Raw genomic sequence first — 12902 nt, forward strand, 5'->3', positions numbered from 1 at the left:
TTTAGCGACACGCCAGGACATTCCCTTCACACTGTATCACAAGTTAAAACTGTGGGTCTGACTTGTGCGGAAAAGATTACTGGTATTGCTGATAAACTGGATTTATAAGGTAGTTGTGATATGATTATTAACTTTTATTATATCATTAACATACAATCAACAAATTAACCAACTTTCATTTAATTCAGTTTAAAATAGTATTGGTATTATCTTTGTGTGTTGATCACCTGTCATGGGTATCCATGTTGAATAGCAGTGTGACTTCCATACCTATAAGCAGCTGAGCAAAGGGGGGCTTAAATTGGATATCATCCCATTCTTGTGCTTTACAGATATTCCCAGCAGATTAGCTGCACTCTCCCCTGCTGTTGAGTACAGGCACTCTATCATATTAATAGATACAGACATTCAGGTATGGCAAGGGAGATGACTGGATCCACTATATGGCAGTTGGAGAGCAACTGTCAAGCTAATGCATAATTAACCCTTTTACCCTTTGTCTGATCATTTTAATAAATTAAATTTTAATGCCATTTGAGAAATCCATCAATCGTCAATCTTGCCTTAGGTATTGAAGCAAACATATTTACAATTTACACAGTTTACGCTTGCTACAGTATTGTGGAGTCATTAAATTAGCATGTTTAAAACTAAAAACCAACACACACAGCCATACAGTTGTATATATTATAATTTTAATATATTATACAATATATTATTATAACTTATCTGCATAAAATATTTGGCAAGGCTTTCATATTAATGTTAAAAGTATATGTGTGTGAATGTGTGTATGTAGGCATTTGGATGTGTACATGTTGTGCTTGTGTGATCATGTTTCAGTCCAAGGAGAGGTGATGTTTATCTACAGCAAGTGCACTTGAGGGCCATTCACAGTTCAACATGATGCGACACCTTCTTCCAGACAAACAGCAACAGATTTGTGCAGCACGGTGGTGGCTTGGGCGATGGAGCGGCTCGGTCTTGGTATGTAGGCTCACACAGACAGGAGAGAGCGAGATACGTGAGGCACAGCTCAAACTGGCCTCGACTGGTCAGTCCACTGTCTTTTTTACTCAATCTTGGGTTTCTCCACAGCCTCTTGCTCCTCCTGCAGGGCCTGCTGCCTCTCTCGCTCCTTCACCAGCTGTACACCACAGTAGGTCACAAACAGCACGGCCAGAGTGGACAGTGGAAAGCCTGCAGTGGGAACAAAGAGCATGACTGTACTCTCACCACAATCCCTGCACTCTCAAATGTCCGGATGGATGTCACGCTGGCTATGCTAAGAGCTTTTCATTTCTGTCTCACTCTCCCTTTGTATTCTCTTCCTCCCCTTCCTCCCACTTCTTTCACATAATTTAAGTATCTTATTTCCATGATTATGTTAACCTGTTTATATTTCTGTGCATGCTTTTGTTGCAAAGATACATTTAAATAAGCCTACTGGTCCATATAGTAGAAGAGGAAAAGTGTACATGGTTTTCTAATTCACATTCATCCACCAAACTCCAAACTCTTTGTTACCTTTCACAACCAGTCGCTTAGCAACAAGCTTGGCGAAGTCCAGGCTGTTCAGGGCAAGGATGTTGTAAAGGATGATTTGCCAGAAGTTCAGTGCGTTGAATACACTCCTGATTCTGCGTGACATGGCTTCAGACAAAAGCCCCTGTGGAAACATTGAAGAGATGATGATATTTACAACCACGACATTATAGCTTTTATCTCCTCTCGCAGAAGCAGATAACTATTTCCACATGTGTTCATTAAAAAGGATCTGTGCTTTCTCAATGTTTTTACCTCAATTGTTGAGAAAGGTGGCAGTGAGCAGAGTTTAGCAACCCACAACTCGAAGTTCAGACCGAAGCAGTTGAAAAAGGACCAGATGTACACAAGCTCACAAGGACCCAGCCACAAAGTTGTGATGATGAATGTGCAAATGGTAGCAACAAGCTCCCTGAAAATCCCATCGTGGTCTTTCCCAATGTAGTCATACACATATCTGTTCAGGGTGTTTAGAGAGAAAGGATCCAATCAGACTCAGCAAACAGCACTCTTCTGTTTTTGGAAATTCACCTCTTAGGATGACACATTTACCTTTAATTGACAATATTATTTTACCAGTGTTCCATTTATCAGTGGCTGCCCAACTAGTACCAAAGTAAGGGAAAACTTGCATACTGTAATCTAGACAGAGGTGTTAATGATGTATATGATGTTTCCCAATACTCACTTGCAAAGCCAGTCGTTGATTCCCCTGTCAAAATACCTAATACGGAAAGACAGGAAAAACATTTTTATCACACGTTTACTCTGCTTTATTTCATGTATGTGGCATACCTAGTGTCCACACAAACAAAGATACTTACGTTTCAGCAAAAACATAGAGCATAGTAATACATTTAGGTGGCTGAGGTGGGTCGAGATGGTCCAGTCTAGCCACAGTGTTGATAACACCAAACATGACGGCTGCTTTCACCCAGTCGTACACCAGGTTGGAGTAAGCCAAACCAGCTGGTAAGGAAAAGATTGGCAAAACAGAGAGACTTCATTACATATACTATCTGTGATCATTCCTTACAAAACACACAGACATCTGATATTGGTGGGTTAGGAATGTGTATGGTGTGCACAAACCAAGAGAACAGTCGGAGAGCTGTTTCACCAGTTTCATGTCCGCCGGGATTGTCAAAATGTAGAGGAAATGGAAGAAGACGTCCACCATCAGAATAGCACCCAGGTGAACAAGAGCTTTAATGGTGATGTCCCACATCTCTCTGTCCTTGCGAGTTAGGTTGGGGTTGTTGGCCTGTGTATGTTTAACAGCACAACCATGTCAACACTACACTTAGTACTTTCGTGATATCACAAATGAAATGCAGCCTTCAAGTACACTCTTTCCAATATCTTCTGAATACAATGAGCTCCACCTTGTTTGTAATACTCATGGGCATTTGCATGGGTAACGTATTTAATAGGTTGTGAGTATGCATGCCAAATTTTAGAAACTATATTATTCTATACAAATGCATTCCTCTAGAACTAAAATGTACCTTGAGATGCTGAAACAGACAGACCAACTTTTGAATATAATAGTGGAGGGTGAATTATATATGACTGATCTTAACTGATGTTGACATAAGTCTAAAGAAACTTGAGAGTGAGCGGTGAAATATTCATTACCTGAAAATGGAATTGATCAAATGTCATTACAGGTCCAAAGTAGAAGAAAGGGAGGTAGAAGTTGTACTTGAGTAGTTCTACGAAGGTGTAGTTGCCATCCTTCTTCTCACAGTTCTCCAGTGCAAAACTCATACAACGCATGATGGAGAACCCACAGCCCCCATAGAAGAGAATGTCCTGCAGCTCAAAGGATCCAGTCACAAAGCCAGCCTGTGAGAGTTGAGTAGTACATGGACACAAAACAAAATATATCCTCATGAACTTCAGAAAAAAAAGAACATGGACAGAGTCTCCTCATTAGCAAAGAAAGATCACATTGAGTGTGATCAAAGTGAGAACCTATGTCTGTCATTATGGGTAAAAGGTAGGGGTATGACTTTACAATCTCTCAACAGACACCTACCTGCCAGGACCCGTAGGGCTCCATCTTGATAGTGGCTAGACTGCAGAGACCTGCCACGAAGCAGATCCACTTCCTCTTCACGAGGGCCACGGAGTAGAGCATGATGCAGTGGGCCAGGATGAGTGTGATGAAGGACCAGCCCATGCTGATCAGGATGGCAAAGAGGCCGTACACCATGTACATCATACCCCTGTCCTATGGGTACCACCAGATATGTTACCACTGCTCTCAACTCAAGCACTGTTCATTCAAGAAAAGCTCTATACTTCTCCAGGAGACTGTGTGCATTCTGGAGACTCCAGATTATTCAAAAAGCGTATTTTTTAATCAACTAGGATCCTATTTGATAAACTTGTTAGAAGTGGCCCAATGAAATTCTGGTCATTATTATCATGTTAACATGCAGTATTTAATTGTCACAAACTAATAATTAATGATAGAAATCTACATATGAGAAGGTGGTTACAGAAGGTCTAATGAATGAACACCACAGATGAAATTAAATCAGAACTGCAAATGTGGAAATGCACAATAAATAAATGAATCATAAAAATAAGATGAATATGCGTTGACATAACTACATTTCTGTTACCTGGCCTGGCTTAAAGCCAATCTTCAGTGAATGCAGGAAACAGAGCAAAAATGTACATGTTATAAACATTACTGATATTCAGTTGATGATAACAAATACTGTAATCAATTTTGTGGTGCTGATCTATGCTAGTCATGAATAGCCTACTGATCCCAATCAAAAGAGCTATCCATGACTTTAATCCCATGTCATGTTTTACCAAATTCAGCTAATTCCTCTAGAAGTCTGCATAGTGTTTGTGGTAAAAAAAAATATATATTGCTGTGTTTAAAGGCAGTCTGTCTTGGCTCTATAAATGTGAAATAAACCCAGTGGTTTAGAGCAAGCCATAAACAAGCCCAGCCCATCCACACTGTGCTGCAGGGGCATGGAGGGAAGGGATGTAATTTCATTGGTTGTTGAGTTCAAACATCCACAACCTTTCATAAAACCAAAAATGAATAGTGAACTGCATCTTTAACCAGTTAAAACCCCGAAATCATCTAGTCACACATCATTGCTATCAGTAACCCATGCTGATGCACATGAACAAAGATGTTTAGTCACACCCACCTTAGGGGAGATCATGGAGCAAATCTTGGCAAAGATCACATGACCAGAAAGGGCGAAGAGGATGTGATTGCGGAATGTTGTGAACCACATCACCCATTCAAAATCAGCCACATCCTTGAAAACAACAAAGTACAATGAGGCTTTTATGAATCCTACACCCTAAATAAATCACACCAGAATATGTGTGACAAAAACCGTTCTGAAATGCGTTGCTGGCTTCCACAGTGATACACCTGTTTCAGGTCATTTTGATTACCATTTTCCTGCCAAAATAACTCCATCCTGGCTTCACACTGCTTTTAAACACCTTTCTGCCCACATTCTCTGCAAGTAAAGAAAGATATATGTTGTGTTTCAGTTGTAATAGTCAGACTTACGCTACAATCGGTGGAAACTCTACTGAGCTGATGCTAGCATTGCATAATTGCATAACCGACATTTCACCAGGCAATGCTGTCTGTTCTTTCCACCATAATCCCCAAACCATAATCTATTTTTGGATTATACCATTGTTTGGTCTTTTGCAATGAAAAAAAAAATGTGTTACATAATCAGTAACAATGGGATTCACGGACCACAGCAGGTCCAGACACCAACTGCACCTTCCCCACGATGTGATACAGCTAACTGCTCGCCAGTAGACCTATCTCTGTGGCAGTTCTTGATTGAATTAATAATCACCTGGGGATATTAGATTGGGAGGGTCAGGTCAGGGACAGACTGTGGAGCTTGATTAGATGCGACGTGAGCTGTGTCAGCGCAGAGGGGCATATCAGTGTAGACATTTAGAGGAGGGGAGACCAATGTTGTACTACTGACTGAGTCAGAATGAAGCCAATCATTAGTATTAACATACTGTATGTAATTCAGTTCACAGCCACAACAGACACTGACTTCAGATGTGACATTGGGAGGGGGGGTCCTCCAATGACAGTTCCTACATGAAGTACTTCTGTTCACTTCATCTCTGCAGTGTTGACTCAGACGTGATCTTAGAAGTGTAATATAATATTATATTTGTGAGCATCTATCAAAATAAAGCTTGACATATTTCCCCCTCAGAATAACTTTTGCAGGTAAAATTACAATCATTAGTGAACTAGAGTTTTTCCTCCAGAACAAATAGGACAGCATTAATTACATTTTTCACTGAGCAGATAAGATTACTGTACCCCTAATAGAGTGGCAAATTTAGTGCATCCAGAGGGACTTTTTCCATGGATGTCTTACTTTGGTGATTCTCTTACAGAGATAAATGTATGACTCTCATATCTTTATATCCCTTTATGCAATGTATGCTGCATCTGCATCTACAAATAAAGCCTTTTTCTGATTGTTTTGCCATATTTTCCACAATTTCAAAAGAAAGTTTAAAACCTTCCTCACAACAGAGCTACTCACCATCAGAGGCCTCTATGATCCAGCTGGCTGCCCAGGTCAGGGCCAGGCCCAGCACGGCCGTGTAGCAGTACAGCTCATACTTCGGGAGAGCAGACTTGATCCCCATGGTCAGACTTTTAGCACCAAACACACAGGACTCTAGTTTTACAACATAGGCGACAAATCAGTAGCTGTTGTGTAACACATCCAATGCTAAACTATTAAGAGAGGCAGCAAGTTTCATTGATTGTTTTGTGGCCTATCAAACAACACATTCCATTCAGTTGGTGGAGATGAAGGGAGGGCAACGATTAAAACATGATCAATGAAATCTGCTTAGGAGAATTGGATTCAAATTTTCACATAAAAACTGAAATATGGTCCAAATTACATCACATCACAATATACTAAAGCCTGTCTCATAGCCTATGTCTCTTCTGTAAACCAATTACTATGCACTATATTTCTTGTCCTGTCTATGCACCTGTCTATACTTTGTATATCAAATTGCACAGGCAAGACATATCTCATTAAAACCCCATTAACAACACATTGCTTTGGATAGCCTTCTGGGAGAGCCCAGCAATATGATTTTCAAGTGATTTTTGGTCTGCATGGAAATCTAGAAATGTCCATTCATCTTGCCAGAACAGCAAAGCAGAAGTAGCTTACAATGAAATACATGACAAGGAAGGGAAAATATCACTAAGCCTGCAACTGTCAATTGAGCAAGTTCTGTAAATGGGTTTTTTAGTGCCTGTTTATCAAGATTGGCATTTGACAGGTAATCCTCTGAAGATAGGGGGCCCGAGGAAAGTCAGTTACTTAAATGGGAGTGCCTCCTTTCACAGCTCCTCCGAAACAGCACCGTCAGCTGTGCGATACTGCCTCTTCCTATTTTAGTATGAGCAGTTGCTCCGCCACGGTACGGCAGCTGCAGCGCTATGTGATCTCGAGACGCATCAGGGAATAGTTTAAAGTAGCCCTATACAAATTAACGCAATCTAAAAACAAAGTAGCCTAACGAAAAAAAACTAGGATAATATTAAATTAATTAAATGAAAAGTAAATCTCCATGAACGCATGCATAACATAATTAGCTGGTTAATGCGCTTATGTCGAGAGGCTACAATTATTCAACTGTGTTGAAATAAGATCACAACAACTGAATTACTAATATGTAATTTTCTTATATAGCCAAATATGTGTGTCGAGAAAGTGCATAGGCTACCAATAACTGTGATGTAAATGATGCTGCGGTGCACTAAACGCCCACACACTCGGAGCTGCTGGGAAAATGTTTAATCGCAGGCTAAAGTGTTTAAATGGTGCACTTGTTAAATACTGACCTTCCGTCCGCTTCTCACTGGCAGTCAGACACCTGGAGATCTGATATTGACCCCCCAAATAATTAAAAAGAAAAGAAAAGGGGGTTTAATATGGGCTTTTCCTAATACATCCGTCCAGTTTTTACAGTGCCGATGGTGCACTCGGTAGAAGCCAGCAGCGGCCAGTGAGGATGTTGCGAACTCTGCAGGAGGGGTGGGGGGACCGAGATATATTTATATTTTACACCGGCACCGCAGAGGGGTGGCTCCATGTCTGTCTGTCAAACATACGCAGGCAGGCATGGCGGTAACTGCACAATGCATAGCCTATAAAACGTCAAATAGCCTTGTACTTTGTTCAATTCTCCTTCTTGTAAAAAAAAACATCACTACAACCAAGGCAAAAGAATCCATACTAAAAATTGCATTAGTAAGCAGCCTTAAATGTGTCAGCGAGTTTGTATCAGAAAGAATTGGGCACATCAGACTGACTGGGAAAAAGCACAGTGGAGAGTAGCGACCCCCTCGCTCACAATCAGAATCAGCTTTATTGGCCAGGTTTCAATTCAAAGCACTTTAAGGAATTTGACTCCGGTTAATCGCTCTCAAAGTACAACCACTTAATACACTTAACATATAAAAATAAAGAATAAAAAAACATACAAGAATACAAAGCAGAACAGAATGGAATGAAGAGCAGTAGAATATGTACAGTATTTGCAATAAATAGAACATTATGGGTGGGACGCTTTGCAGTGCTATGTTTTATTTGCAGAATTCACATGAAGAAATATAAAAATAGGCTTAAAAATCCGTTATCCATTCTTTAGGACGGCACAGTAAATGGGTTATTGTTGCTTATTTTGATTTTCAATTGAGCACAGTTACGGTTTTCTGTTCAGAAGCTAAAAATTTAAATGATGCGTCAATTTTCTAATTTTCCTTTTTTGCTCTTGTGGTTGGACTGAACCACGAGCACCGGGGGAGAACACCATCTAGCATGGGCCAGGCTAGATGGTGGAAGAGAGCGCCGCCTGAAGTTGTTTGTGATTTTGACTCATTACTTTAGAGATTAATAACTAACACTTTTTGGGAGAAGGCACGTTAAAGTTTAACATAACTTTTAGCCTATGTTGAACATATCTACAGTAGGCTATATTTGAATACCATGGCCATGCCCTAGCAAATAATTCCCCAAAGCAGAATTTGCCATCGACATCAGTCTTGGCTATACCGGGCTATACAGGCTACCCCAAACACTGTTTGACATGGCATTTTTGCTTATTTAACGCTTTAAGCATTTTTGCTTATTTAACGCAGTGTTATCTGGTATGATAGCTAGCTACTACTAGTCATTGCTGACTTTTTGTAACGTTACTGTTTCTGCTGGATCGGATGTTTTACATTACATCTTTTTTAAGAACAAATGTTAGCTAACATTCCAGTTTGTCTTCATCGAAACATTGCTGCAGTCACAAGCCAGAAAGCTCATACAATCCTGTATATCTGAATGAGGAGTGTCTATTGCTTTAGTAACATTAGCATAGCTGCTAACTGTTAGCTAGCTAGCTTCTAACTAATAATAAAAAAGTTTTGATAACCGTTATTTTGGTAGCCATTATGTAAGTAATAGTTTAACATCAACTTCTAATTTCACAAGGACAGCAATAGACCTTACTATCTGATGTATCAAAGTTTTAACTTGTAATATTGCTGCAGATATAAAAGTTAACGTTACAGTTAACGGTTACACTTACCTTGCTTTTCCGTTGGTCTAAGAATGTCATCAGAACGTAACATAGCTGTACATATCCAAACATTCCACTCACGAGGCTTGAGAGTGCAAGTTTCAAACTCTTCTCTCTCTGATATGGAGAAATGGGCTGTTTGTTTGTTGTGAAATAGGCTAATTCACCGTGATCACTGGCGGTAATGCACTGTTGTGGGTTGAATAAATGAACTGGATGAATGAGTGAAAGGTAGTCGTGTAGCCTACAGTACATCTGTGTACAGAATGTGAGTTTGTCACAGAGTAGGCTAACAGGTCCTCCTTGTGCATCGATCTGGGTTAAAGCTTTTACTTCCCATAACTTCTAGACCAAGGGTTCCCAAACTTTTCCACGACAAGGCCCCCCAAATACCACTAGGTTCTGGCCAAGGACCCCCTTGATGTGTTATTAAACCCATCGACAATACTACGGCAAATGTAAAAATACATTAAACTAATCCTAATCATTATTTTAGCCACAAGCACTTCGCGATGGAGCAGTGTGTAAAAATTGTATTTGGGGCTTTCTGCTATATGAGAGCTATCACTCTACTATTATTCCCAGTCATTATCATGGGAAATATAATGTTCAGATATCCCTCACATTATTATAATGGCATTGTATAACAACCCTCATAGTAATATGTATATTTAAAAATTTTCAAATGTATTTATTTTTTGCTTTTATTTTTCCTTCCAACTTGCTGAGGCCCCCCTGGCATCCCCTCGCGGCCTACCCTTGGAGTAGCCTAGTGGTTCTTCAAGGAACTGCTCAATTTTTACTGTGTGCAAAGCGTTACACGGACCAGCAGTGCAAGTTGTCCTTGACGGTTGCCATGGTCGTGGACACCTCAACAGGCAAGAAACAATATAGGCCTACTGTTGAAAGGGAGGGTAGGAATAGTGCAATTTAAGAATACACTGAGATTTAAGATTTAATTTTTTAAATAAGATTTAAACATAAATGGTATGGGTGAAAGACCGTTTAACGGCCATAGCCTTATCCATAGCCTATACCTCCAAATGTAGGCTATTGTTAATTATTTTGAAGATTATTATGCATATATAACATTATTTGCCATCTGACATCCTGCAGATGTGCATGGGAAGTGGTGCAATGGGCACTTGAGCATCTCTCACTGTGCATGAAAAGAACAAAATAATAATTAAAGGCATATAAATATATAAAGTGAAAAATAGTTTTACTACTATTATACTACTACTATAGTCATATGAATATTCTTCCCATCATTTAAAGCCAGTCTGATAGCTACAGGAGAGCAGTCTAATGCTCTGAAATGTATACACCTGCAGTTTGTACCTGCATCGGTGGGTGTAGCCTAGAGTGTCCATGGAGGTTAATTCTGTGCCAATGATACTCTCTGTTTAAATGGTCCTCTGGAGGATCTTCAGCAGCAGCAGCAGCAACAACAATAACAACAACAAAAGCCACACATTGCATTTATGTAACACATACCAGCTTGAGGTGGAGAGAATACATGAGGGTCTACTACACTGGGGGATGATTAGGGGGCCGACTGAATGAGCCAGGTTGGGAATTTAGCAATGGCATTTTTTGTACCACAATGAGTCAGGACATTGATTTAATGTCTCAAGATCCCTTCTCTCTCGACTACTACTTCACCAGAGATAGGCTATGTCTGATGAAGAGGCTCTCCACAAGTCCTCTGGAGAAAACCTGGAGAAGAGACTGAAGGCTCATACTCACATTTTATCTACAGCCACGGTTGTCAAACTGGGGTACGCGTACCCCCAGGGGTACGTGGACTGATTTCAGGGGGTACGCGAAAAAAAGATCTAAGTCATATGCCTTTTTAAACGTTTTCTCTATCCCACGTTGGTAACTTAACTTCCGCATTTGCACTGCGCATTAAAAACGTATTTTCTCCGCATTAACAAAATATTCGAGAGAGAGGGTAAAACAGCGTTTCTCAAACTGTGGGTCGCGGAGACATGCCAGGTGGGGCGCGAACTGACGTGAAAAACAGGAGGTTTTTTTTTTTATTAATTAATTTTTTTTTTTTTTTTATCTGTAGCCTAGGCCCAGGTAGCACCCGATGCGCAATGGAGGCACTGTGTTATTCATAGGGAAGCGCTCGTGTCAAGGCAGCTTAGTTAGTCCCGACCTGAATGAGATTTTGAACGAGGTTGTGAGAGTGGAGATGGGAGCTGACCAAAAGGCTGTAGCCTACTGTTTCACAGCGAGGCAAGGTGGCTTTCCCGAGGTAAAGTGCTGTCGCGTGTTTGAGCTCCGAGTCGCCTCTTCTTGGAGGAAGAGCGCATGTTTGAATCTGCAAGCACGTTCACTAATGAACATTTCTTCACGAAGCTGGCCTATCTTAGCGATATATTTGGAAAGCTCAATTAGTTAAATCTCCAGTTACAAGGCAAAGACAAGCACCTAGCAGATAAGATCACTGCATTCAACAAGACGATTGTGTGTGAGATTAGGTGCCGATCTATTTAAAAGCATTATATTCAGCACATTTGTAGGCCTATCATGACTATTGATGAGATTTGTATCATATGTTTATGATCCTATTCACTATTCTCGACAAAACTGATAAAAATAAATATTAATAAAACAATAAAAAAAAAAAAACTTGTTAACAATTGGTGGTGTTGGGGGTACTCCGGAAGATCATAACGTCTCATGGGGTAGCCTACATGCCTGTTAAAAGTTGATCTACAGCTATGGACCACTGCACATTTTTCTGATGTCACACGGTTGCTGTGACATTCAAATGAGTTGACGGTCATATTCAAAATTTAAAGACTAGGCCTACTGCAAATGTGCAGTAGACCTATGTTAGGTAAAGCCTCCTCGATGCTGTCGGTACTGTCGGTACGGAAAAGAACTAAAACAATTGGTATAGAGCCATTTGATTTTGAAATTTACCACCCCATCACATAGGCCCATAGCCTATTATATTTCAGTGGGGGGAAAAAACAACAAAAAAAACAATTTTGTCTGACATGTGCTATAATTTTTGGAGGGTGATCATGTCTTTAATGCTGTGGATACATTGAAAAGAAGTTTACCATTGATGGAAATTTAAAAAATATATATATATAGTGGAAAAGGCAGCCAAAATGAAATATAACAACAGTATCCAAGGAAAACGGCATGATAGAATACTGTGGATGACAATATATCGGCCAAGACGAGGTTGTGAGGTTGTGTGTCTTTTGTCATGGGGCCTACCTGTTCCCGTAGGTAGGCTAAACAACATGTATCACCGTAATTACACACCAGAGGGCGCTAGTGTCTGACACTACACTGGGTTCTGACTACAGCAATGCCCCGGCGCTAGTGACGCTTTTATGATTCAAGGGAAAAAAATGGCCTATTTTCTTTCTCTTTTTGTTTTTGGCATCTGTTATTGAGATGCCTATTATGTAGGACCACAACACCAACACGCCTAACATATTGTTTTATTTAATATTGTATAATGCATTACAATGACGTGACAATGTGTCGTTTGTTCCTTTTATTTTTCTACCTTTCATTACGATAAGTGTAATGTAATACGTGTAATTGCACTGGCCAAGGTACAAAGACTGCGAATTGGTAGCCTAGAGCACACACACATTGTTTTTGTGTTTAATAAGAGGGGAGGGGGTTCCTAGAAACCGCCTCCTTCTCCAGCTCAGCTCAGTGCTTCAAATCTGTCT

General features: G+C 40.2%; 1 protein-coding gene across 1 annotated transcript; it reads right to left on the reverse strand.

The window, feature by feature from the left end:
• Positions 1-721: 721 nt before the first annotated feature.
• On the reverse strand, positions 722-7594 carry hhatla (hedgehog acyltransferase like, a). The gene is made up of 12 exons (XM_076295712.1): positions 7460-7594; positions 6132-6269; positions 4987-5054; positions 4731-4844; positions 3587-3781; positions 3184-3393; positions 2638-2809; positions 2370-2514; positions 2234-2269; positions 1801-2002; positions 1528-1669; positions 722-1200 (listed from the first exon to the last, which is right to left on the reverse strand). The coding sequence occupies exons 2-12, from the start codon at positions 6235-6237 to the stop codon at positions 1073-1075; spliced, it is 1518 nt and encodes a 505-aa protein (XP_076151827.1). The 5' UTR covers positions 6238-6269; positions 7460-7594; the 3' UTR covers positions 722-1072.
• Positions 7595-12902: the final 5308 nt, after the last annotated feature.

The sequence above is a fragment of the Alosa pseudoharengus genome, unplaced genomic scaffold (assembly GCF_046254945.1).
Source record: "Alosa pseudoharengus isolate Yale_2024_CS ecotype anadromous, Long Island Sound unplaced genomic scaffold, YU_APseudo_1.1 YU_APseudo_1.1_scf_2, whole genome shotgun sequence".
Classification (NCBI taxonomy): domain Eukaryota; kingdom Metazoa; phylum Chordata; class Actinopteri; order Clupeiformes; family Clupeidae; genus Alosa; species Alosa pseudoharengus.

Bases quoted from the DNA above. Each gene is read 5' to 3' on its own strand.
- hhatla (XM_076295712.1), bottom strand. From the start codon at position 6,237: ATGGGGATCAAGTCTGCTCTCCCGAAGTATGAGCTGTACTGCTACACG. The intron at 5,055-6,131 runs GTGAGTAGCTCT...CTTTACTTGCAG, and splicing joins GATCATAGAGGCCTCTGATG to AGAATGTGGGCAGAAAGGTG. The intron at 2,003-2,233 runs GTGAGTATTGGG...CACCCTGAACAG, and splicing joins ATCAACGACTGGCTTTGCAA to ATATGTGTATGACTACATTG.